The sequence below is a fragment of the Hevea brasiliensis genome, chromosome 2 (genome assembly GCF_030052815.1).
Source record: "Hevea brasiliensis isolate MT/VB/25A 57/8 chromosome 2, ASM3005281v1, whole genome shotgun sequence".
NCBI lineage: Eukaryota > Viridiplantae > Streptophyta > Magnoliopsida > Malpighiales > Euphorbiaceae > Hevea > Hevea brasiliensis.
The window spans coordinates 122,633,987-122,657,877 of NC_079494.1; the positions used below are offsets into that span (position 1 = coordinate 122,633,987).

A 23,891-nucleotide genomic window follows, 5' to 3' on the forward strand; every position below is an offset into this window, starting at 1 on the left:
ATAATAAATAAATAATATTTAGACCAATATATAAATATAGTTATATTTTTTAATTAAAAAATTACAACATAATTATAAAATTCACTCATATATATCCACACATTATTATTATTATATATAACTAAAACAAACAATATTTTTACTGTTCCTAAGGAACAGTAAAAGGACAATTTTATCCTTTTACTTTTTAAAGCACATAGATTCAAATTAATTTTTCTTTTTATTTTTTATTATCATTTTAATTTTTTTATTATTTTATTTCATTATTAAATTTACATTAGTTATTATTATTGGTAATTTTATTTTATCCTTTTAATTTTTAAAGCACATAAATTCAAATTAATTTTTCTTTTTCCTTTTTTTTGTTATTATTATTTTATTTTATTATTAAATTTACATTAGTTATTATTATTGATAATTTTATTTTGTGATATAATGACTTTCACTTTATATATTAACATTATATAAATGAAATATCAGAATTCTATATTATGTTGTTAATCTATTTTACTAATATTACTTACACTATCTTTTTCTTTTTATAAATCACTATTTTAAAACAGTAATATAATTATTATTATGTAAAAAATATTAAAAAAATAATATCTATAAAGTTTTTTATAATATTTATTTAGAGTTGTTCAGTATATTAAATATAGAGCTGAGCATTTGATTCGAACCAAATTGAACTGAATTATTAAAACTGAATTAACTGAATTATCATATTTTAGAAATCAAACCAAACTGAAATGAAAAAAAAAAATTGAAGCAAACAACTCTATTTAGGTTTAGTTCCATTCAAACTTATCAGTTTTTGAATTTTGATTGATTTTTTCATTTAGATTTATTTTCAAGTTATTTAATCTGATTTTAATCTTTATTTAAACCTAATAACCATTAATCAATAAAATTAAACAATTTATATACATAAAATTATATATAATTCATAAATTCTCTATAAAAATAAATCAATTTAAAAATAAATAAAATAATTTAGTTCAATTCTATTTAATTAATTTTTTTATCTTCAAAATCAAACTAAATCAAAATAATTAAAATTCTTAAAATGTAAAATAAAATTAAATTAAATTATTTTAAAAATTAAATTATTGAATTGAGGCGGTTTAGTTCGATTTATTCAATTCAAATTGAATATCATTCACTTTTAATTAAATATGTAAATTTAGTTTATAAGTAACTAATAATTGAATTTTATCTACTTTTAAATTGATTAAATAATTTTAATTATTATTAAAAAAATAATTTTATTTATAATTTATAAGTATAATAGTTATATATTATTATAAATTAAAATTAAATATATTATTATAAATTAAAATTAACATTTTACTATATAATTTCACTATTCAAATGAGCAGCCGCAATATAAAAAAAATACAGAATTTTAGAAATAAATATTTGATTAAATAGATAACAGGTAAGGTAATCCAACAAGAACCAGCCACGCATCACGCGTACCGCGACCTTTACCACCAACGCCTCCTCACAACTGAAGATGGCGAAAATCCCCAGCTCCGCCGCTGGCGCGGCCACCGTTTCGTCTCTGTCGGAAGAAACATCATCTGTTTCGACAGAAACAATAATCTCCAATGACTTGCCTCCAGGTTCTGCGGAGGAGATCATGGAGCTTTTCGACCACAGCGGGGTCTCTAGCTTTCTCCCTGAAAACTACAATTGCAAAAACTTCTTTTCTGATCTCATTCGCCCTCTCCTCAAGGCTGACCTTGTCCAACGGGGCCGCGTTACCTGCATCTTTTCTGTCCTACCTGCCGTTACTGTAATCTACTTTTCCCCCATAACTCTGTTTCTATTGTTTCTTTCCTCTGTATTCTTGCCAACCAAACGGGAATTTTTGATGCTTTGTTTCCCCTTCGTGGATTTTTAGAATTATTTTAAAGGACTTCACGGTGGGGCTGTGGCATCTATAGCTGAGAGAGTGGCGATTGCTTGTGCTAGAACTGTCGTGGCAGAAGATAAACATCTCTTCCTTGGTGAACTGAGCATATCTTATCTCTCTGCCGCACTACAAAATGTGAGTATCTCTGACCCTGGCTCTCTGCTATTGAACTGAGATATGATAACTCCTTTCTCCTCTAATGATTAGATATTGTGTTACATTCTTGAGGATTGTGATCTAATTTGATGTAGTCAAACTATCGACTTGATTTCTCAGGAAGTTGTGTTAGTTGATGGGTCTATAGTGAGGAGCGGAAGAAATTTATCTGTAGTTGCCATGGAGTTCAAAATCAAGAAAACTAGGAAGCTGGTCTACACTGCCCGTGCTACTTTCTATCACATGCCTGTTGCCAAGCTATGAATTTACTGTGGCATATCATCTGGTTCGTAATTACATCCTGTGGCTGTTTTGCCTATAATAAATGCACGATCTTTTTCATTACTTCAGTAAAGATAAATTACTTATTGCGATATCTTGCTGATTCGTGCTCGTTTAACCCCAAGAAATGACGTTATATTCTTTTCAAACTTTTAATTCATAATGCTGAAGAGTATTTCTCACTGGAAGGTTGACTGCTGGAAAAGGGTTATAAACTTTTAATTCTTGCCAAGCTAGGAAAATTCATGTTTCATCTATCACTTTAGAACTTTTTTTTCATAGAAATATCAATGATGGTCATTTCATTTATTACTGGTAGATCATTTTCTTGTACAGTGTATGGGAAAAAAAAAAAAAACTGATCCTATATACGAGGAGATAAATTATCAATTGCCTTATGATTGTGATTTTAGAGGTTCTCCCAAATGTTTGCTGTAGATAATTCCACCATTCATGGTCTCATTCCTGATGAACTGTGTATTTTGTAATCCTTGGGGAAGAAGGAGGAAAGGAAAAAATAAAACTTGTGCAACCATGGGATGGAGCCTCTTGTGATGCAAACTTACTACATTATCATGTGTCCACTTCAAAGCTCAACACCTAGTATTGTTGCATTCTAGTTTTCTGTAATGTTGTTTATGTAGGCTCTTGATTTTGTCAACAGTCTGCTGGATTGATCATAATAGTCCATCTTTATCTCAATATTTGATAGAAAACTCATGGATCATTACGTAGGTTCGAATGATAAGGCAATTGTTTACTAGCATTTTTAGGCATGTTTCATTTGTCCAAATTATTAAGTATGGGCTAACTGGCTAAGCTGTAAAGACATGCCCTTGCCCCTTGGGATGGTACTTAGTGGTCAAGAAGTTAGATTGGGGTCGGGATGGATATTACATACTAGGTCTGAATGTTACTGTTGAAAAAAGAAAAACCAAAAACAGAATAGAAGAGCCGCTATAGACAAAACTGAAGTTAGAGTTCCTTCTATTCAGTTTACAAGAAATAGTCATGCTTCAGAACTTACATTTGATTGCATCTTATATTTTCTTGATTTCTGTGTCACCATTATCAGTTTGTTTGGAATTGTTCTTTCTTACATGGAGAGTTGGCCCTGAAGAGAAATTAACTGTCATTTCTTTGCATTGTTCAACTTCAGATTCAAGAAGACTCTGAAATATTTCACTCAACCAGATATGGCTGCAAATTTGTGAAGTATTTTTGGGGAATAATTCAATTATGAAAAATCATTTTGTTATACAGAGATGTCATTTTTTGAGCAAATTTCACACAAATAAAAGCCAATCTATGTTAGCATATTCTTGTCACTCGATACTTGTGTACTAAGTGTTATCTCTTCGTTATCTGTGTCATGTGCTGGATATTGCGTACTCAAAAGGGCAAGTTCCTGGCCTAGCAAAATTTTGCTTGTAATTTGACCAAATTGTCTTCCCGGAGTTATATTGGGTTCACAGATTCAGATTCTTGAGCAACCTGTCCTTGAAACTTTAAATTATATTTTTGTATGTAACCGATCAAGAAATTTGATAATTTACTGTCCTTGCATTTGAGTATTTTAATTTTACATAACACTAAAATTTTATAATTATTCAATTAAAATATAAATATAAATGTAATAAATATGTTTTATGTATCAAAAAAACAAAAGGAAGTCTCTAGCCGTTAGTGAGATGGTGGAAAGGAGTGGATGTTGGAGGTGAAGGAAAAGACAAGAGAAAAGAAGTGAAAAGTATTGATGACAGAAAAATTGAACACAGCGAGTCTCAAGCTGACCTCCTCAGCTTCATTTGACCACCAGAGAAGGCTTCCGAGGCCTCAGTTTCAGCTGAAAATGCTAGAAAGGCAGATCAGAAAACATGGTGATGAACCTTTTTGAGCCCTGATTCACCTAAGCAGTTATCTTGATGTTGATGTTGCTCACCTCCAATAGTCTTCATTAATTTTCACGCTGTGGTGATGGCAATGATGACAGCCAAAGACGCTCCTGTCATCATAGACAGTTTCAGATAGGAGGGTGACATCCACAGGTGATTGTGCTTCATCTACTTCCTCATATTTGCATTTTTACCCTTTTTTTTTTATTTCTTGCTTTTTTTATTTTTTGAAAAAATCGATTTAATCGATTGAAATTGGTGTTGGTTATCAAAGATGCAGAAGCAGTGAAAACAGATTCTGAAGGCAACAAATTGATGAGGAAGGCAAAGGTGTGGATTTTTCCACTTCGTTTTTCAGCATCAATGGTTTCACTTTGCAGGTTGGCTTCTCTCCATTTATTTTGCTTCTTCTGTTATTGCTATGCATAGTTTCAGCAATTTTACTATTTATATTTAGCAAGTATGCATTGGATGTTCCATGGTCTGTACATTGAACATTTGAGATAAAATTTATGTATGTGTAAAGCACTAAATGAGTGAGCATGTCTTGCTGCAGAATCTCTATTTTGCATCTAGCAAATTATTTTGTTTTACCTCTCTCTCTCTCTCCATTATTTTTTAAAAAATTTAATGTTAAATGTAATACATTATGACAAATCCATATCAAAATGGCCAAAATATATGTATATCTTTTGCAACAAGCTATTCTTTCTCTTTTTGTGCGAAGTATGTTTCTTAAGTTACAAGCTTAGCTAAGATTGAGAGCTTGGTTTCCACTTTCCGTTTCTATTTATATTTAATTTGGAGATAGTAGGTTGGTCTGATTTCTGTGATTTTGTTACATATTATAGGAAGAAGTTTAGGAATAAAAAGGAGGAAAGGCTGTTGTAACTGAAGGAGAGTAGCTGATGGCAGTTATAGAAGTCAATAAACAGTTAGAATTGATTAGTAAACAGCTGGAACTGATTAGATAAGCAGTTAAAGTGTATAAAACTAGGGAGCTACTTTGTAATTGTATAACTGGAATTTCACAAGTAATATTCTTCTTTTTCTCTTTAATTTTCTCCCTAATTCTTCTTTCTTCTGATCCTCTTTCTTTCTTCTTCTCTCTCAGTTACTTCTTCTTTCTTCTATTCTCCTAATTTCTCTTGTTAGGGATCCAAAACCCTAACATTTGGTATCAGAGCTGGTACGTGGTGGGATTGATTCAATTGTTGGTTCTTGTGAGTTGGAAATATGACTAGATCTGTAGTGGTGAGTTCTGAGATGGTCAAGATTGCTGAGCTAGAGGAGAAAATGAGAGATCTCCAAGAGGAGACTCGAGGAATGAAGGAGGAGGCAAAGAAAACTTTTTTGGAACTTAATTCTTTCAGGGAGGAATTTCGGGCTTTCATGAGCATTATGATGGAGGATAAAAACAAAGAAAAAGGAAAGGAAATTTGTAGCAGTGATGAGGACAGACCTGGAGTGCATGAAAAAGGGGGTCATGGATGATCTCGGAGTGCATGAAAATAGGGGGCTGTTACCCATTCCTTCTCAAGGTAGTTCTGGAAACTCTAATAATTCTTTTAGTTGTGAGAAATCAAACCCTTATCTGCCTAAGATTGAATTGATGACTTTTGATGGAAATGATCCTAGGGTTTGGATTAGGAAATGTGTTAAATATTTTGATGGGTATGGAGTGCCAAAGGATAAAAGGATTGGGATTGCTAGTCTGTTTTTAACTGATAAGGCAGATGCATGGTTTCATAACTGAAATAGGGAAACGAGTCATTCTTGGAAGGAATTTGAGCAGCGTATTTGTGAGAGGTTTGGGGATCAAGGGTTACAAGATATTGTTGAGGAATTTATGAAGTTAAGGCAGGAGGGGACTGTGGATGAATATCAAGATACTTTTGAGGATCTAAGGATTAGAATGGAGAGGGTTATGCCAGATTTGAGTGAATCCTATTTTCTTTCAGGATTTATTGGGGGTTTGAAGGATGAGGTGAGACTTATGGTAAGAATGATAAAACCAACCACTCTTTCTCAAGCTATTGAGGTTGCTAGACTGCAAGAGCAGCTTTTGGATGATATCAGAAGTTACCAAGGTCCTGCTAAGAATTCTTATACCACTGCAAGTTTTAGACCTATTTCTTACAGCAATCCTAACAATAGCAATTTTCGTTATAACTTCAGTTCTACAAATGCTAGCCAACCCAACCAAAATTCTAGACCTAGTCAGCTATATTCTTACCCTCCAAGACCACCTCTTGTTAATTCTCTTCCTAAGTCAAATTTTCCTTTGAACAAAACAATTACTAGCAGTACTACCCTTGTTGTAATAGCCAATTCTTCAGTCAACAAACCTTCCAATCAACCTAATTCAACTACTAAAACCAACCCAACATCTTGTTACAAGTGTAGGGAGAAGTTTGTATCTGAGCACTTATGTAAACCTAAGATTGCAATGGCTGTGCAGATTGAGGAATTAGAAGGGGAAAATGAGGAATAAGGTTTGAATATGTTAGAGGAATCACAAGAGTTGGAAAATATGGGAGAACCTATGCTATCAATATATGCTGTGGAAGGAAAGCAAGGGAATGAAACTATTAAAGTCTTGGGGAAGCATAGAAGTAGACAGCTGGTGATTCTTATTGACACATGGGAGTACTAATAGCTTCTTGGATAGGAAAGTTGCTGAGGAATTGAAGTTGCCAATGGTGGAAATACTAGCTGCTCGTATTTCTGTTGCTGATGGGAGGAAAATTACTTGTGAACACAAATGTTAACACTTTTCTTGGCAGATGCAGTCTCATCATTTCAATTTTGACTTGAGGATTCTGCAGTTGGGAAGTTTTGATATGATTTTAGGCGTTGATTGGCTTAAAAGTTTTAATCCAATTTTGTTTAATTTTAAGGTTTAAAGGGTTATATTGAGTGGTGATGGGAAACCAATTGTTTTACAAGGGTTGAATGATTACTCTTCAGGATCTATTCTGAAATCCTGTGATACTATTTCTGAATTACTTCAGAAAGGAGGGGCTGATTTAGCAACACCTATTTTCTGTGTTTCAGTTTCAGAAAGTGAGCAAAATGATTCTGTTGTTAATGCAGTAGCAGTGCATGTGGGTGAGGGTTTAGAGCAGCTATTGCAAAAGTATCATAGTATCTTTGAGGAACCTCTTGCCTTCCACCATTTAGAAGCCACAATCATGCCATTCCATTGAATTCAACTTCTTAGGCCATTAATGTTAGGCCATACAGGTATCCCCATTTTCAAAAAGTTGAAATTGAAAAGTTAGTTTATGATATGCTGCAATCTCAAATCATTTAGCCTAGTACCAGCCCATATTCTTCTCCAGTCCTATTGGTGAAGAAAAAAGATGGGACATGGAGATTTTGTGTTGATTATAGGAAATTGAATGATCAAACAATCAAGGATAAGTTCCCTATTCTTATTATTGATGATCTATTGGATGAATTGCATGGAGCTTATGTTTTTTCCAAGATAGAACTTAGAGAGCAGGGTATCATCAAATAAGAATGCATATTCCAGACATACCCAAAACTGCATTCAGAACTCACCAAGGCCATTATGAGTTTACTGTGATACCTTTTGGGCTTACCAATGCCCCAGCAACCTTCCAGGCATTGATGAACCACATATTTCAGCCTTATTTGAGAAAGTTTGTTTTGTTTTTTTTTTTTTTTTATGATATTTTAGTCTACAACCTTAATATGGAGACACATTTGCAGCACCTAGAAGTGGTGTTTAAGGTTCTTCAAGAACAGCAATTATATGCAAAAATGTCTAAATGTTCTTTTGGGAAGACTGAAGTGGAGTATTTGGGTCATATAATTTCAGGGGAAGGGGTAGCAACAGATCCAAAGAAAGTGCAGGTCATGATTACTTGGCCAACCCCTATTTCTGTTAAGTAATTGAGGAGTTTTTTGGGGCTCATTGGCTACTATCGAAAGTTTATGAGGAACTATGGTATCATTAGTAAACCCTTGACAGATTTATTGAAGAAGGATGCTTTCCAATGGGGTCCAACAGCTCAAGAAGCCTTTAACAGGCTCAGGCAGGCTATAACCGAAGCTCCTGTTCTTGCTTTGCCGGATTTCGCAAAAAATTTTGTTGTTGAGACTGATGCTAGCAACAGGGGAATGGGTGCAGTATTACAACAGGAGAATCATCCTATTGCTTTTATTTCTAAAGCTTTTGGACTTAGATTACAGACCCTATCTGTGTATGAAAAGGAGCTTTTGGCCATTACCTTTGCTGTCTCTAAATGGAGACATTACTTGGAGCAAGGTCAATTCTTTATAAAAACTGACCATGAGAGTATCAAGCATCTTTTAGAGCAAAGGTTACATACTGGATTACAGCTGAGGGGAATTTCAAAATTATTGGGCCTTGATTATAAAATTCTCTATAGAAAAGGAGTTGAAAATAAAGTGGCTGATGCCTTATCTAGAAGGCCTGATAGGACAGTTCAGCAAGTCAATGTATTGCAGCTGTCCAATTCTTCTGTTACACCAACTTGGATGTCCAATTTGGTTCATAGTTATGAGGGTGATGAGAAAGCATTAGAGTTGCAAAGAACTCTTTCATTGGATCCTAATGCATATCCTGGTTATAGGTTGAAAAATGGACTGATCCATTATAAGGATAGAATGTATGTGGGGGCTGCTACAGTTTTGAGGCAGAATTTATTGGCACTTTATCACAGCACTGCAGTTGGGGGACATTCAGGGGTGCATGCTACTCACATGAGGTTGAAAAAACATTTTTTTTGGCCTGGTATGTTGACTGATGTTATGCAGTATATCAAAACTTGTGATACTTGTGCTAGGTGCAAATCTGAGCATTGTGCTTCCCCTGGTTTATTGCAACCATTGGAGATTCCTACTCAACCTTGGCAACAAATTTCTATGGATTTCATAGAGCATTTGCCAAAATCAAATGGGAAAGATACTATTCTAGTAGTTATTTGCAGATTGACAAAATATGTCATTTCCTTCCCTTAACACATCCATTTACAGCTTTTTCAGTAGCCAAAATTTTTATGGATTCTGTGTTTAAACTTCACGGCATTCCTCAATCTATTATTTCAGATAGAGACAAGATTTTCACTAGTCTCTTTTGGAAGGACCTCTTTAAATGTTTGGGGGGTTACACTTGCTTTTAGCACAGCATATCATCCTCAAATTGATAGGCAGTCTAAAAGATTAAATCAGTGCTTGGAGGCCTATTTGAGATGCATGTGTCACTTGCAATCTTCTTCTTGGAGTAAATGGCTTTCGTTAGCAGAATGGTGGTACAACTCTTCTCATCATAGTGCAATTAAGATGTCCCTTTTTGAAGCTCTTTATAGGCATCCTTTTCCATTTCTGCCAGTAATTCCATCGGAGTTGCCTACTGTCGGAGCTGTAACTGAATATTTGGAACAGCGGCAACATATGAATTCTATTCTTAAGGAAAATTTGTCATTTGCACAACAGAGAATGAAGCATCAAGCCGATAAAAAGGGAAGTGAAAGGGAGTTTGTTGTGAGTGATTGGGTCTATTTGAAACTTCAGCCTTACAGGCAATCTTCTATTGCCCTTAGGACTTCATTGAAGCTTGCTGCCAAGTATTATGGTCCATATCTAGTGTTGGAAAGGGTTGGCTTAGTGGCCTACAGATTGTAGTTGCCACCTAGTTCCTTTATACACCCTGTCTTCCATGTTTCTCTTTTAAAGAGGAAACTAAGAGATAAAGTAACCCCTTTGACGGAATTACCAACAATGATAGAGGAAAAGGTTATTGTTGCTCCTGAGAAGGTTTTGCAGACAAGAGTTATTACAAGAGACAAGCAGCATGTGCTTCAAGGCCTCATTAAATGGGCTAATCTACCTGTTGAAGATGCTACTTGGGAAGATCAAGCTTCTCTCTTAGCTCAATTCCCTGAATTTTTGGGAGAGGTATTGTTACATATTATTGGAAGAAGTTTAGGAACAAAAAGGAGGGAAAGGCTATTGTAACTGAAGGAGAGTAGCTGATGGCAGTTGTAGAAGTCAATAAACAGCTGGAATTGATTAGTAAACAGCTGGAACTGATTAGATAAGCAGTTACAACTGCTAAAGTGTATAAAACTGGGGAGTTACTTTGTAATTGTAAATGATATTTCAGAAATAATATTCTTCTTTTTCTCTTTAATTTTCTCCCTAATTCTTCTTTCTTCCGATCCTTTTTCTTACTTCTTCTCTCTCAGTTACTTCTTTCTTCTATTCTCCTAATTCTCTTGTTAGGGATCCAAAACCCTAACAGATTTGTACATAATGAACTAGAAGGGTATTTATAGCTTTTTCTAAATGCCTTTTTTTTTTCTTTTGCTGCTTAGTCATTTGAACTTTTTTAAGCAGTTGCTCTCTACACTGAATTTAAAATGAACTTTATGTTTTGTAGACCAACATTATCTTGCTTGAGTTTTTTTTTATGTCCTTTTCTGCAAGAACTACGGGCTTTCAATTTCAATTTTTACTGCAATTTCTATTGTCAACTGAATTTCTTATGCATTGGTTTTCTTTTTTCCTTTATTGATTTCGCCTAATTTCCCACTTTTTAAAATATCTTTTATTTATTTTGCATAGTCTTTAAAAGGATGGCTATTCTAATAAAGAATGGTTTGATCCCTTTGGAACATCACCTTTTTTTATGATTATCCTTTGCAGTCCAGCGTTTTCTCTCTCAGGAACCTTAATTAGGTTGTTTGTAATTATGCTATAGTTCTCAATCGGTTGTTTGTAATGACGCTACTATAGACGCCACAAAGTTTCTGGATCTATTCATAATTTAAACACTAAAGAAAATATATCTAAAATTGAAGTCAGGCCCTAATAAGATCTGAAACTGAAGTTGGGAATGGCAGACCTTGCGATTTGATCAATCAATAAACTAAAACACCGGCGTATTTGACTGAATATGACCAAAACATCCAACACCATCACTCGGCGATCAGAAGAACCAACAACAGATTATGCAGAAAGAGTTGAAGGCTTTTTGACCCAAGTTGGAATCTACGCATCTATTCCTGAAAGCAACAAATCCACGGATTTCTATTCCAATCTCATTCGCGATCTGCTCAAGGTCGACCTTGTCCAAGCCGGACGCATCTCCTGCGTCTTCTCTGTCCTACCCTTTGTCGCCGTAATCTTTACCATCTTTCCAGTTCTTCTGTTGTTTTTGGTTTTGTTGGAGTTGATGAGATTTAGTAGGTAAAAATATATGTGTACAAGTAAAGAAATAGTCATATCTAAGCATGGTGTAAGTATGGGCTATGTTAACTAAAGAAAGCATTCTTTCCATATAAAAGGAAGAGAGTGCTGCTGCTGGAAAGAGTGAGAGGTGCTGCTGAAAATAGAGAGTGCAGAGAGAATTTGAAAGGGCTGAAAAGGGAGTTTGAGAGAGTTAAGAAAATGAGAAAGAAAAGGAATAAAAAATCTTTAAATTTGTATATGTAAATCTTGTATTTTAGTGATGAATTTATAATTTTCTTTCTTCTATTTATTCTTGCATAAATCTCTCTTAAATTTCTTAGTTTTTTCTTCCTTCCAACCCAACAGGTTTATTATGTTTTTTTTTTTTTGGTACTGTTATTTGCCCCCTGTTTCTTGACAATCAAACGGGGTTATTAAGGCTTTCTTTCCTTTGATCGGGTGTAGAATTACTATAATGGGATGCATGGAGGGGCCGTTGCAGCTATAGCTGAGAAAGTAGCCATTGCGTGTGCTAGAACTGTTTTAGCTGAGGGTAAGGAAATCTCTCTTGGTGAATTGAGCATCTGTTATCTCTCAGCCGCACCCCAAAATGTGAGTTTCTTGTTTTGATTGAGAAATATGTGTCCAAAATTGATGTTGATCTAATTCTACTTAAACTTATCTTCTCAGGAGGTGGTAGTTGATGGTTCTGTAGTGAAGAGTTGCAATTGAGTTCAGAATCAAGAAAAACAGGAAGCTGGTGTACACTGCTCGTGCTATCTTATATCACATGCCTGTCGCCAAGTCATGAAATTTCAGTGGTTTGGTAAATTGTATTATTTGCTCTGTGATGGCTCCCCTGCACCTAGTTCATGAGTTGTTCTCTTCATTGCAACGAGGATAAACTGCTTATTACCATATTCTGATATAATCCAGTTGATTCGAGTAATGAATTGTTAGTTTATATGATTTAAATAAATATTTACATTGTGGTTATGTATGCAAAATGCTGGTTCGTGAGGGGATTTTCTTATAAAAGAAACATTTTGGTGAAAAGGGTTTCCTTGTTGCTTCGCATTGGTCATTTGTTCATTCCCATCTAATTATAATAACAAGAATTGTAAGGAACTCCATGGAAAGGAAGCAATTCTACAGACTTAGGAATGAGCACCTGATCAATTGTCCTTGTGTTTCAGAATAAATTTCATCAATCATTCATACCTAAATCAATTTCCAATAAAACCAACAATTGGTAGATCTAATTTTAGCTTATAAGCATATTATAAGTAAAAAAATAACTTATAAACACTATTATTATTAAAATTAGTAAAAGATGTATTAAATTAGTAGAATATTAAAATTAAATGAGGGTTAACTTATAAATAGAGTACTTATAAGCATCAAAATAAAAGGTTAATTTTCAATTTATTTTTTCTAGGCTCAAAAAATGTTATAAGTAAATAAATAAATAACTTATAAGTTAATATAAATGCTTGAGACAGTTGTTGGACAGCAGAAGGTTGCACAAAGTTGCACAGTACAATTTAATTGTTTCAGGCAAATTTCATTTCAGAACAGGGAGGGAAAATAATATAATTTAATACTATATTTTAACAAAAGGATCACCACCAATCAAACAACATTTGCACATAGTATTGCACCTGATTCATCGTCATGTATATTGCCACAGTTGAATATGCCTCAGCATCAAAGGGTTGCAGGCCTTCAACACCTTCTCCAACACCTACAAACTTTACAGGGATGCCAAGCTTATCTACAACACTAACCTACAAGAGCAAATTATATAGAATCTCACTAATTGACAAATCATGAAAGAAGATAACATAGACTGAAACTGGAGCATTCCACCACACAGCCACCTCTAGCAGAACCATTAAGTTTAGTCAAAATCAAACCCTGTCATGAGAGTTGCAAGTCATGCAGAATGTTTTACAATTAAAGAAAGAATAATGCATCAAACCAATAAAAGAGGATGTAGATATGTAGTGAACTAGAATCATATCATGGGCTTGGTCTCAAGAAGATGAGAGGGCACCGCTTTTACAAGATTGGGCTTGATTTGTCCTTACCGTTAAATTCCAGCTTGCCGAAGATTCGGGGTGACGCTGGGAACAAATGGCAAACACTAAGAATTCTTCAACCACCACCACCACTGTCTCCCCGGAAGAAAAAGCGTCATCTTCTTCAATAGCAGCTGCGGTCTCCAAAGCATTGCCTTCACAGTATGTGCACGAGGTTGAAAGTTTTTTCATCCGCAAGGGAATTTCAAGCCCTCTCGCTGAAAATCACAAATCCTTGGATTTCTATTCCCATCTCTTTCGCCATCTTCTCAAAGTCAACCATGTCTACAATGGACGCGTCTCTTGCTTCTTCTCCGTCCTACCGGCTTTCATCGTAAGTTTTCCACTTATCTCCTCTTCCCTTTTGTTTTTTTCCCATTTGAACTGTTAATTTCAATCCCTTGTTTGATCCCTGAGAAAACTTCCCCTCCTGTCTCTGTTTTCTTTGCAATCAAATGGGATTGATGATGACTTTGCTTTCCGTTCCTGAGTTATAGAATATTTTCAATGGACTGCACGGAGGAGTTACTGGAGCTATAGCAGAGAGAGTGGCAATTGCTTGCGCTAGAACAGTATTGGCCGAGGACAAGGAACTCTTTCTTGGCGAATTGAGCATGTCTTATCTCTCTGCCGCTCCACTAAACGTGAGTTTCTTTGTTTCTCATTTGTTTCATCCATAATTTGGTTTTCATCAATGGAATTGGGTTGAGTTTCTTTTTTTTTTTTTTTCACTTAAGCTGTATAGCAACTATTTCTTGAGGTCATTAGATAAATCCTTTGCTTACTTTGAGGACTTCAAACTTTTTATCTACCCAGGAGGTTTGTGTAGCTGATGTGTCTATTGTGAGTAGTGGAAGAAATTTGACTGTAGTTGCAATGGAGTTCAAAATCAAGAACACTGGGAAAGTGGTCTGCACCGCTCGAGCTACATTCTACCACATGCCTATTGCCAAGTTATGAAATTTGTGTAGATTGACATATGTATGAGCTCTTTTACATTAATTCAATAAGGATAAAATCTGGATTGCCACGTTCATTCTGCAGATTTCAACAGTTATTAATGTAATTAGCACTTCCTGCATGAAAATGCTTTTATGTTTCCAAGGCCTAAGAGAGGCAATTTGCTGAGTGCTAAGCTTCACTTGGAGTTAGAGAGATTAGTTTCTTCTGTTATTTTGAACTGGAATTTCCTTTTGGAGAATACCATCTTGAGTTTAATTATGAATAGAAAAATAAGCTCCATGTGTTTCACTAAAAATATTTAAATATTTACTGTATATTTTATTTTGTGGTCAAGTAAAATATTTTACTGATCAATCATTTTCAAGAAAAATGGTTTTAATAAATATCATAATATTTTTTTTTCTAAAATAAAAGTTTATTAATAATAATCATTAATACATTACTAAAATTTAATTTAAAATGATAAAAAAATCCAATTTGTTTTCTTTTTATTGTGGAAAAAGATTTTTAACTATGCGGTCTGGGTCCAATAATTTGTTACAGCTTGCCCAGAGATTGGGAGTTGATTGATTGAAACGCGGATGGCCAAAGTCTCCGCTTCTTCTTCTTCTCCTTCTTCTTCTTCTTCAGCAACAGTCTCCAAAGACTTGCCTTCCCAGTATGCGGATGCAGCCGAAGGTTTTCTGGTTGACACGGGAATCTCCGCCTCCTTCTCTGACAAGTACTATTCTAAGGACTTGTATTCTGATCTCATTCGCTCTCTGCTAAAGACTGATCAGGTCCGACGTGGCCACGTCTCCTGCGTCTTCTCCGTCCCACCAGCCGTTACCGTAATCTTCACACTCTTCTTTTTCCATTTCAATTTTCTCTGTTTTTTTTTTGGCAGCTAAGTGGGATTTTCAGTCTCAAGATCTTGTTTTGATGTTTCCATTGTTGGGTTGTAGAATATTTACAATGGATTATTCGGAGGGGCTATTGGAGCTATAGCAGAAAGAGTGGCAATTGCTTGTGCTAGAACTGTCGTGGCCCAGGATAAGGAACTCTTTCCTGGTGAATTGAGTATGTCTTATCTCTCAGCCGCACCTCAAACTGTGAGTTTTCATGACTTCATTTGGGTCTTAATCATGTGTAAATAATGATCGTGATCTAATTTGCTGCGAACTTAGCTTCTCAGGAAGTTGTGGTTGTTGATGGGTCTGTTGCGAGGAGTGGCAGAAACATAACTGTAGTTGCAATTGAGTTCAGAATCAAGAAAAACAGGAAGCTGGTGTATACTGCTCGTGCTACCTTATATCACATGCCCGTCGCCAAGTTATGAAATTTCAGTGGTTTGGTAAATTGTATCATTTGCTCTGTGATGGCTTCCCAGGACATCCTGATATAATCTAGTTGATTCGAGTAATGAATTGTTAGTTTATATGATTTATATGAATATTTACATTGTGGTTATGTATGCAAAATCCTGGTTCGTGAGGGGATTTTCTTATAAAAGAAACACTTTTTGAGAAGGGTTCCCTTGTTGCTTCGCATTGGTCATTTGTTCATTCCCATCTAATTATAATAGCAAGAAGTATAAGGAACTCTAGGAAAGGAAGCAATTCTACAAACTAAAGTAATGGCAAAATACATCTATTTATAAGAAGGGCTCAAAAACACAGGTGAAAGGCTCAGTTAGTTGATTTAGCATTTTCATAAAACATGCCATAAGCTTAAATTTCAAGAATATCATTTTAACTGAGATCACATCTGAAAAGCCTTCAATCAAGTGAATAAGGAACATTTGTTTTCAAGTTTAACGGTCTAATCTGTCTGGTGAAAATGGAAGAATAGCATATGGGATCTAAACAACAGCATCATACATGCAACCGAAACCAATTAAGGGATCCGCAACCTCAGTTGTCTGCCTCGTGAAAATGTCTTTAAGCTTCCACATCTCATTGTCATGTCTGATCGTTTAGCCGAGAACTTTCAGCAGCTAGCAAGACTAATTGCTCCACAAAACAGAAGGCAAAAGAAGGTCCACTTTAGGAATGATCACCGGATCAATTGTCACCTAAACCAATTTCCAATAAAACCAACAATTGGTAGATCTAATGGTGTAAAAGATTGGGAGACTTTTGTCTAAAAAGCCCATGTGTTGAGAGAGAGTTGTTGGACAGCAGAAAGTTGCACAGTAAAATTTACTTGTTTCAGGCTTATTCCACTTCAGAACAGGTAGGGAAAAGAGAGGAGGAAAAGAATAGCAGTAATATAATAGAAAACCAACCCCACTATCTTTGAACGAAAGGATCAGCACCAATTAAACAACATTTGCGCATAGTATTGTACCTGATTCATTGTCATGTATATTGCCACATTTAAGACCTCATGAAAATACAGCATTAACAAAGGCCTCAGCGTCAAAGGGTTGCAGATCTTCAACACCTTCTCCAACACCTACAAACTTTACAGGGATGCCAAGCTCATCTACAACACTGACCTGCAAGAGCAAATTAGAGTCTCACTAATTGACAAATCTCAAAAAAGGAAAACATCACTGAAACCGGAGCATACCACACAGCCACCTCTAGCAGAACCATCAAGTTTAGTCAAAATCAAACCAGTTATTCCAACCACCTGTCATGAAAAATTGCAAGTCAAAAGACTATGCAGGATGTCTTACACCTATGGCAAGAGTTAGGTGTCAAACCAAGCTAAGCAGGGCAATATTACATCAATGGAAGGATAAAAGAAAATTTGACAGGATATAAAAGAAGGCATTACAACATCAAATGAGACATTCTACGCAAGCAATAAATTATCAATTGCTACCATGGTTGCCTGGTTTTTGATAATGTTAAAATTACAGAACGATTATTTTTTCATCTTTTCAGATAGGCTTGAAAATATTTAAAGTTATTCTGTTAGGACAACCTTACCAACACAGGCAAGTTTGACAAAGCATGAAACAAGCATAATCTGTAAGGAGGTGATTGTGTCATCAACTAAATAACCATAACAAACTTTCATCACATGACCTCCGGCATGCATATATTCACAAGTCTCACTGGCTTATATAACAGATAATTACAAATGGGACAATAAGTTGTTCTTCACATAAGTAGCAAGCTATCTTTTTTGGGGCAAAGGATGGGAATATTACTTCATTAAACTCTCTTGCTTGTGGAAGCATATTCAAACCAGTGTTCCCATCTAGCACTAGAAGGATCTCCTGCAAATCAAATCAGATATTATGGAAACTAAACAGAGAACCAAATATTAAACTTATTCAAATGCATTCTCCTAATCAAAGATCAGAACCATATTTCCTGTCTCAAAAACCAAGATGGAACTAGAATTGCTAGAAACCAGAAGATTCATAGGAAGATTAAGACTACAATATTATGAGTAAGGAGTAGAGCAGTTAGGAGGCTAGTCCAGTAGTTAAATAGGAAGACCCTATTGTACTAGTATATTGTAATTACTCTCCAGTCAATTGTAATTGTAGAGAGCAGTTATAAGATCCAAACAAGTATAAATAGGAATTTAATTGTAAAGAGGAGACTATCCAAGATCATTAATAATCAAAGATATCTCTCATCTCTGAAATATTCTTTGTCTCTTCTCATCTACTCTCTTCTATTTTCTCATCTACTTCTATTCTTTTCTCATCTATTTCTATCTCTCTCTCTCTCCCTATTCCTCTGTTTTAGTAAGTGTGCATGCTAATATGTAACAAATTGGTATCAGAGCTGTTAGATTGGTGGGCAACTACTGAAAATTTTTTCATGAGAGTTGCATCTATGGCAGATTACTCTTCTCAAAATACCAGGTTTCTTCTATTCTTCTCTCTTCTTCTCTTCTTCCCTCTAATTCTTCTTCTCTGAAATTCCTTCCTTCTTTCCCTCTATTCTTCTTCTTCTTCTTCCTCTTCTTCTTCTTCTGTTCTTACTTTTCTGATCTATCCTCTTCCTCTTTTGTTCTCCTTTCTTCTATTTCTCTCCCCTTTCCTCTATTCAGATTTCTTTTCTATTCTTCCTTCTTTCTTGAATTCTTGAATCAAATTTGTCTCGTCTATCAATTTCTGGTTCTTTCTTCTGTTTCTTTTCTTTAATTTTTCACTTCCTGCATTTCAAGAAACCTGTTTCTTGAAATTCTTGGAATTTCTAGAAACCTGTTTCTTCCTCCACCTTTTCCCTAATTTCTTCTCTTTATTCTTTCTTGAAATTCTTGAAATCCTTGTTTCTGTATCAACTTTTCTTCTCCAATCCCTATAATTTTTCTTCTCTAAGAAATAAAATTTTCCAACATTCTACTCAGTCTTCTACAAGATGATCAAGGAAGACCATCTTTGGGAACATAAATTACTTGATAGGATTATGGAAGTTGTTGAAAGTGGATTAAAAAGGCAGGAAGAATTGCTATTACAAAAATTAGAGAAATATGAGAAAATGACAAAGTGGTGGAAGCAATTCAAGTGGTAAAGGAGAATGTTGCAGTCTTTAATAATGAGGATCCACTTATTGAAAATTCAAGTGAAGAACAAGATGTCTTTGATGAAACTTCCAATAAGAAAGACAAGTGTATTGAGATGGAAAGACAAGTGTATTGAGATGGAGCTAGATCAGGATTTTATTTTTGATTTGTCTGGTGCAATAGAGGAATATGAGGAGGAGAAGGATAAAGATGGTGATGATAAGAAACTAGAGTTGACAATGGGGAATATAGAAGCTAAGCCTGAAATTCTTGCTGCACAAACTTTTAGGGATGTTCCTGAAAACAAGATAGATAAAGAAGCTACAAAAAATGTGGTTATGGTAAGCAAGTGGCAGAATTTTAGGAGCCAAGATGGTGAGTTCAGCTGTTGTAATCCTATAAGTCTCATAGAAGATGAATGGGAAATATCAAGAAGGGAAAGGAAGAAAGTTTAGCCATCAAATGGTATTATGATCTTCTAGGAACAAGCATGGAAAATTTGGAGAAGAAAAAGAAAAAAAAAAATTCTTTGTTGATTAACAGTTCATACTATCACCTGCAACTTTTAGACAATTCTATAAGACATTTCAGCTGAGGCACATGATGGAAATTAACATTTGGTATTCCAAAATTCAGGAAATTAACTGGCCAGCAAAAGAAACTATGTGAGATTCTCACATTCTGTCAGCTGATGAGAAGGCAGCACCTAAAATTCATTTCAATTTCCAGCATTTTCTTCATTCTTGAGGACAAGACTGATGTCAAGGAGTAGGGAATGTTATGAGTAAGGAGTAGAGTTGTTAGGAGGTTAGTCCAGTAGTTAAATAGGAAGATTCTATTGCACTAGTATATTATAATTATTCTCCAGTCAATTGAAATTGTAGAGAGCAGTTATAGGATCCAAAGAAGTATAAATAGGAACTTAATTGTAAAGAGGAGACTATCCAAGATCATTAATAATCAAAGATATCTCTCATCTCTGAAATATTCTCTTTCTCTTCTCATCTACTGTCTTCTCTTTTCTCATCTACTTCTATTCTTTTCTCATCTATTTCTATCTCTCTCCCCCTATTCCTCTGTTTTAGTAAGTGTGTAGACTAATATGTAACATACAACTAATATTTAATCATATTAGTAACTTTTATATCACCAGCAAAAGATGTTCTTGGATATAGAATCCAACAATACAGAAGCAGACAAAAATTGGAATATAATATTCTACAATCCGCTCAAACCTATTGAATTGGATAGGAGATGTCTAAATGTTTCAAGGAGCATAACGATGTTGAAGGTCTCAAATAGTCGTAGGAGATGTTTGAATGTTTCAAGGATCATAACAATGTTGAAGGATTCAAATGGTTGAGCTTACATTAGGTGCACCAGGAACAACTTTGCCAACAGCTTTCTTACATGCTATCAACTCCTCCATCAGGCTGTAGTTAGTGTGAAGACCTGCAGAAATAGATAAAAACTTATGCTTGAGATAAACTGACTAGAAAATACATAAAAACTAATGATGGTTGACCATTAAAGCTTCGTTCTTACGTCCTGATGTGTCACACAAAACAACATCAAAGCCTTGTTCTTTCCCTCTTTTCACAGCCTGTGAAAGAACTATCCAAAAAGCACTTTAAGATCATATGTTAGTAGTTATACCAAGTCAGTTAAACTTTCACAGATTTATAAAAGCTAAAAATTATTCGACTAGATATCTTAACCATCTACCTGATGATGCTTTGGCCTTCTCCTTTTCAGCCACAACAATATCACATCCGGTTCTTTCAGCCCATATCTCCAGCTGATCACTGGCAGCTGCCCTAAATGTATCACCTGCTGCCATTAATATCTGGCAAAGTATCATAAACACAGGTAAACAAAGATGGATTAATAGCAAATGAGGTATATATGCTTGGACACAATCAAGAACACAATGGGAAAACAAATAATCTTACTTAAATAACTTAAGTTTGCATTTGGATGGATAATCAATTGTAATAGAGGGATTTGAATTTTATATATTAACTTCAGGTTTTATAAAATATATAGAATTTCTTTGATTAGGTGGGCTCACCAAATGCATAAATGAAATTATAGTTGTTGTTATGCAATTTTTTAAGACATTTATCACGTTGCAACAAAAGCCAGGGGGAAAAAAATCACCTTTGCCCCCTCATTCTTCAATCTATATGCCAGCTTTCCTGCAAAAGTAGATAGGAGATCATCATTTTTTTTCCCCAATCCTTAACCTTGCCAACTGCCAAGCTTCAAGGTATCAATTAAAAAATCTAAGATCCTCCTTTTTTGAAACATTAAGTTCTGTCACCAACATTAACATCAATTTTAAGAAAATGACAATCAAAATGTATAATGGGAGGAATCTTTTTTAACTTTTCCTTTCTGAATATTGAGGAAACCTCAGCTTTTGACGTGTTAATATCTCAATCTCTTACCAAGAGACGTTGTCTTCCCACCTCCATTGACGCCAACTATCATAACAACAGCCGGCTTCCTGCTAGCATAACATGTACCGATGCCAACTACAAATTAAAGCCTAGCTTTGCTAACAAACAAGAATTAATAATCAAATAAGAGCAAAAAGGAGGAAATTTGAGTAAATGAGATACCCATAACCTGAATCCAAGCTGAAGATCAACCTTATTTCCTTTCTTAATTAACAAATCAAGTACAATCCTCTTCAAAGTATCCTACAGAAAGTATAATCCAAATGCAAGCAACAATTAAATAATGAAGCTCTTATAATGAGGTAATTATCAATTCCTTAAGCATTACAGTATTAAACACCTTAATTTCGCTGCCTGATTTGAGCTTCCCAGCTAGTATATCCTCCCTCAAGCTCTCCACAATCTTAATAGTGATTCTTGGCCCAAAATCAGATACTAATAGTACCTGTAATTTAAAAAAAAAAAAAAATCCTCAATTTTACATATCAATAATCTGAATATTTTCCTCTTTTATTTCTTCTTTTTTTTTTTTAATTTTCATTTTGGTTTCAGCAGCAAGTAAAATTGATGAAAGTGGAAACCTCCTCGAGTTCGTCGAGGACTCGGTCGGTCTCGGCGAGGTTCCAATAGAGGAGGAGTTCGTCAATAACGGCTAGGTTGTCTCTGGTTTTAGAGAATCCTGAGAAGATTTTCTCCACGTCGCTTTTGGCCTTCTCTTTTATCAACCTGCCAAGTCGTGTGAAGAACCCGCTCTGGCTAGCCAGGCATTTGAACCGTGCTTTTTTGTGGGGATTGGAGCCGGTTTTAGGGAAGGCAAGGACTCGATGTGGAGGTGAAGGTTTGGAGAAGAGGAGTGAGAGATGAGCTGGAGTAGCCATGTCTTAGCTCTGAACACACACAAACACAGGCGTCCTTGCACTTGTGGATATATTTCCTTCCCACGATGTCGTTTCATCTCTAAATGGTATGGGCCCTGTTTCCTTTCAACTAAAAAGCCCAATGTTCTTCCTTTTCGTTGGTGTGCAATATCTAAATACTCTGTTCAAACCCAAATTTCATTAATAATTTTAATACATAAATTCTTCTCAAAATCAATTAAAATTTATTTTAAATTATTTATCTATAAAAATTAATTTATTATATTAAAATATTAACTTATCTAAATATTTTTAAACTTAAACTATAAAAATCTTATCTCAACTATTAAAATTTTAAATTATTTTTAATATATTTTTTAAAATTTGAAAATTTCTTAAATTTATAACTTTAAACGTTATAAAACTACATTCATCGTAATATACATTCCTAAAATCAATTATTTTTTAATTAAATAATTTTTAATTACATTATAAAATATTAATTACTTTTAAAAAATTATATATATATATATATATATATATATATATATATATATATATATTCATTTAAAAATTATTTAAAAAATTTAAATATATATTTTTAAAATTTTATTTTTAAAAAATTATTTTATTTAAGATATAAGAATTTTAATAATAATATTTTCAAAATCGCCGGGTAATATATGTTTTTTTATCTAATAATTTAATGATTAATTTAAAAAATCTATTAATTAATTAATTAATTAAATTTAAAATAAAATTATAATTAATTAAATTTTTAATATTATTAAAATTTTGTAAAATAATTTTAAAATTATAAAAAATAATAAAATATATATTAAATTATATTATTAAAATAAAATAATAAATAATCCACGTAATATGCGGATCAAATGACTATACAAATTCTTTTATAAAGAATTATTTTTCATTAATAAATTATCTTTTAAATTTAAATTTTAATAATTATATAAAATATTTAAACTCCACTTATTTATAAACTTCTGAATATTATTACTATATATGCATATTTAATTATTTATTTAATAAAAACTTTTGAAATATTAATTTACCTTTTAAATTTAAATTTTAATAATTATATAAAATATTTAAACTCTACTTATTTATAAACTTCCGAATATTATTACCATATATATGCATATTTAATTATTTATTTATTTAAGTAATAAAAAACTTTTGAAATATTTTTAAATGATTAAAAATTATAAAAGTTAACAATCAGACCATTTGTTGATTTGGATGCATTATCTCCACGCCGCAAACGAAAAGCTCTGCCACAGAATGGCGCAGATTACACATCTGCATGCATTAGAGCGAGAAGAGCTGTGTTGGAGGAGTTTTCATGGAGGTGGTTAGAGCTGGTAGGTGGTGGCGGTGATGGTATTGAAGTTGAGTGCAGCATTTGTGACGGTGGTGATGGTCAAAAGGATTGTCCATGAAACAACCAAAAGCTTAGTTATTACATGGCCACATGACATCTCATCTCCAATAGGATATATAGGAAGGAACACTCGAAAATTGTCAAAAAGACAAAAGCCGAGCTGCTTCTGTTGAACTACAAGGTCTTTCATTTCATA

The 23,891-nt window shown here is 34.0% G+C and overlaps 5 protein-coding genes across 10 annotated transcripts; 4 read left to right on the top strand and 1 right to left on the bottom strand.

Annotated features, from left to right (window-relative positions):
• The first annotated feature begins 1,428 nt into the window (after positions 1 to 1,428).
• Positions 1,429 to 3,946, top strand: LOC110669501 (uncharacterized). 3 transcript variants are annotated; one of them, XM_021831197.2, is made up of 4 exons: positions 1,429 to 1,798; positions 1,907 to 2,053; positions 2,195 to 2,360; positions 2,518 to 3,946. In XM_021831197.2, the coding sequence occupies exons 1-3, from the start codon at positions 1,517 to 1,519 to the stop codon at positions 2,336 to 2,338; spliced, it is 573 nt and encodes a 190-aa protein (XP_021686889.2). In that variant the 5' UTR covers positions 1,429 to 1,516; the 3' UTR covers positions 2,339 to 2,360; positions 2,518 to 3,946. The 3 variants fall into 3 exon arrangements, with proteins under 3 accessions (XP_021686889.2, XP_021686890.2, XP_021686886.2); XM_021831198.2 differs by having other exon boundaries at positions 3,516 to 3,946; XM_021831194.2 differs by having other exon boundaries at positions 2,195 to 3,946.
• Positions 3,947 to 10,198: 6,252 nt separating this feature from the next.
• LOC110669502 (uncharacterized) lies at positions 10,199 to 12,531 on the top strand. Its single transcript, XM_021831199.2, has 3 exons — positions 10,199 to 11,425; positions 11,941 to 12,087; positions 12,166 to 12,531. Exons 1-3 carry the CDS (start codon positions 11,201 to 11,203, stop codon positions 12,205 to 12,207), a joined length of 414 nt encoding a protein of 137 aa, XP_021686891.2. The 5' UTR covers positions 10,199 to 11,200; the 3' UTR covers positions 12,208 to 12,531.
• A 367-nt stretch (positions 12,532 to 12,898) lies between these two features.
• LOC110669494 (cell division protein FtsY homolog, chloroplastic) lies at positions 12,899 to 22,345 on the bottom strand. Of its 3 annotated transcripts, none has more exons than XM_021831185.2 (12): positions 22,018 to 22,345; positions 21,777 to 21,881; positions 21,606 to 21,679; positions 21,425 to 21,483; positions 21,135 to 21,172; positions 20,700 to 20,820; positions 20,520 to 20,588; positions 20,344 to 20,426; positions 17,662 to 17,730; positions 17,073 to 17,135; positions 16,848 to 16,998; positions 12,899 to 13,262 (listed from the first exon to the last, which is right to left on the bottom strand). In XM_021831185.2, exons 1-11 carry the CDS (start codon positions 22,312 to 22,314, stop codon positions 16,885 to 16,887), a joined length of 1,092 nt encoding a protein of 363 aa, XP_021686877.2. In that variant the 5' UTR covers positions 22,315 to 22,345; the 3' UTR covers positions 12,899 to 13,262; positions 16,848 to 16,884. The 3 variants fall into 3 exon arrangements, with proteins under 3 accessions (XP_021686877.2, XP_021686876.2, XP_021686875.2); XM_021831184.2 differs by lacking the exon at positions 12,899 to 13,262 and adding an exon at positions 16,191 to 16,503; XM_021831183.2 differs by lacking the exon at positions 12,899 to 13,262 and adding an exon at positions 16,191 to 16,572.
• Positions 13,484 to 14,729, top strand: LOC110669495 (uncharacterized). The gene is made up of 3 exons (XM_021831186.2): positions 13,484 to 13,890; positions 14,054 to 14,200; positions 14,373 to 14,729. The coding sequence occupies exons 1-3, from the start codon at positions 13,612 to 13,614 to the stop codon at positions 14,514 to 14,516; spliced, it is 570 nt and encodes a 189-aa protein (XP_021686878.2). The 5' UTR covers positions 13,484 to 13,611; the 3' UTR covers positions 14,517 to 14,729.
• LOC110669496 (uncharacterized) lies at positions 15,017 to 16,027 on the top strand. 2 transcript variants are annotated; one of them, XM_021831188.2, is made up of 3 exons: positions 15,017 to 15,349; positions 15,464 to 15,610; positions 15,686 to 16,027. In XM_021831188.2, exons 1-3 carry the CDS (start codon positions 15,101 to 15,103, stop codon positions 15,740 to 15,742), a joined length of 453 nt encoding a protein of 150 aa, XP_021686880.2. In that variant the 5' UTR covers positions 15,017 to 15,100; the 3' UTR covers positions 15,743 to 16,027. The 2 variants fall into 2 exon arrangements, with proteins under 2 accessions (XP_021686880.2, XP_021686879.2); XM_021831187.2 differs by having other exon boundaries at positions 15,023 to 15,349; positions 15,694 to 16,027.
• Positions 22,346 to 23,891: the final 1,546 nt, after the last annotated feature.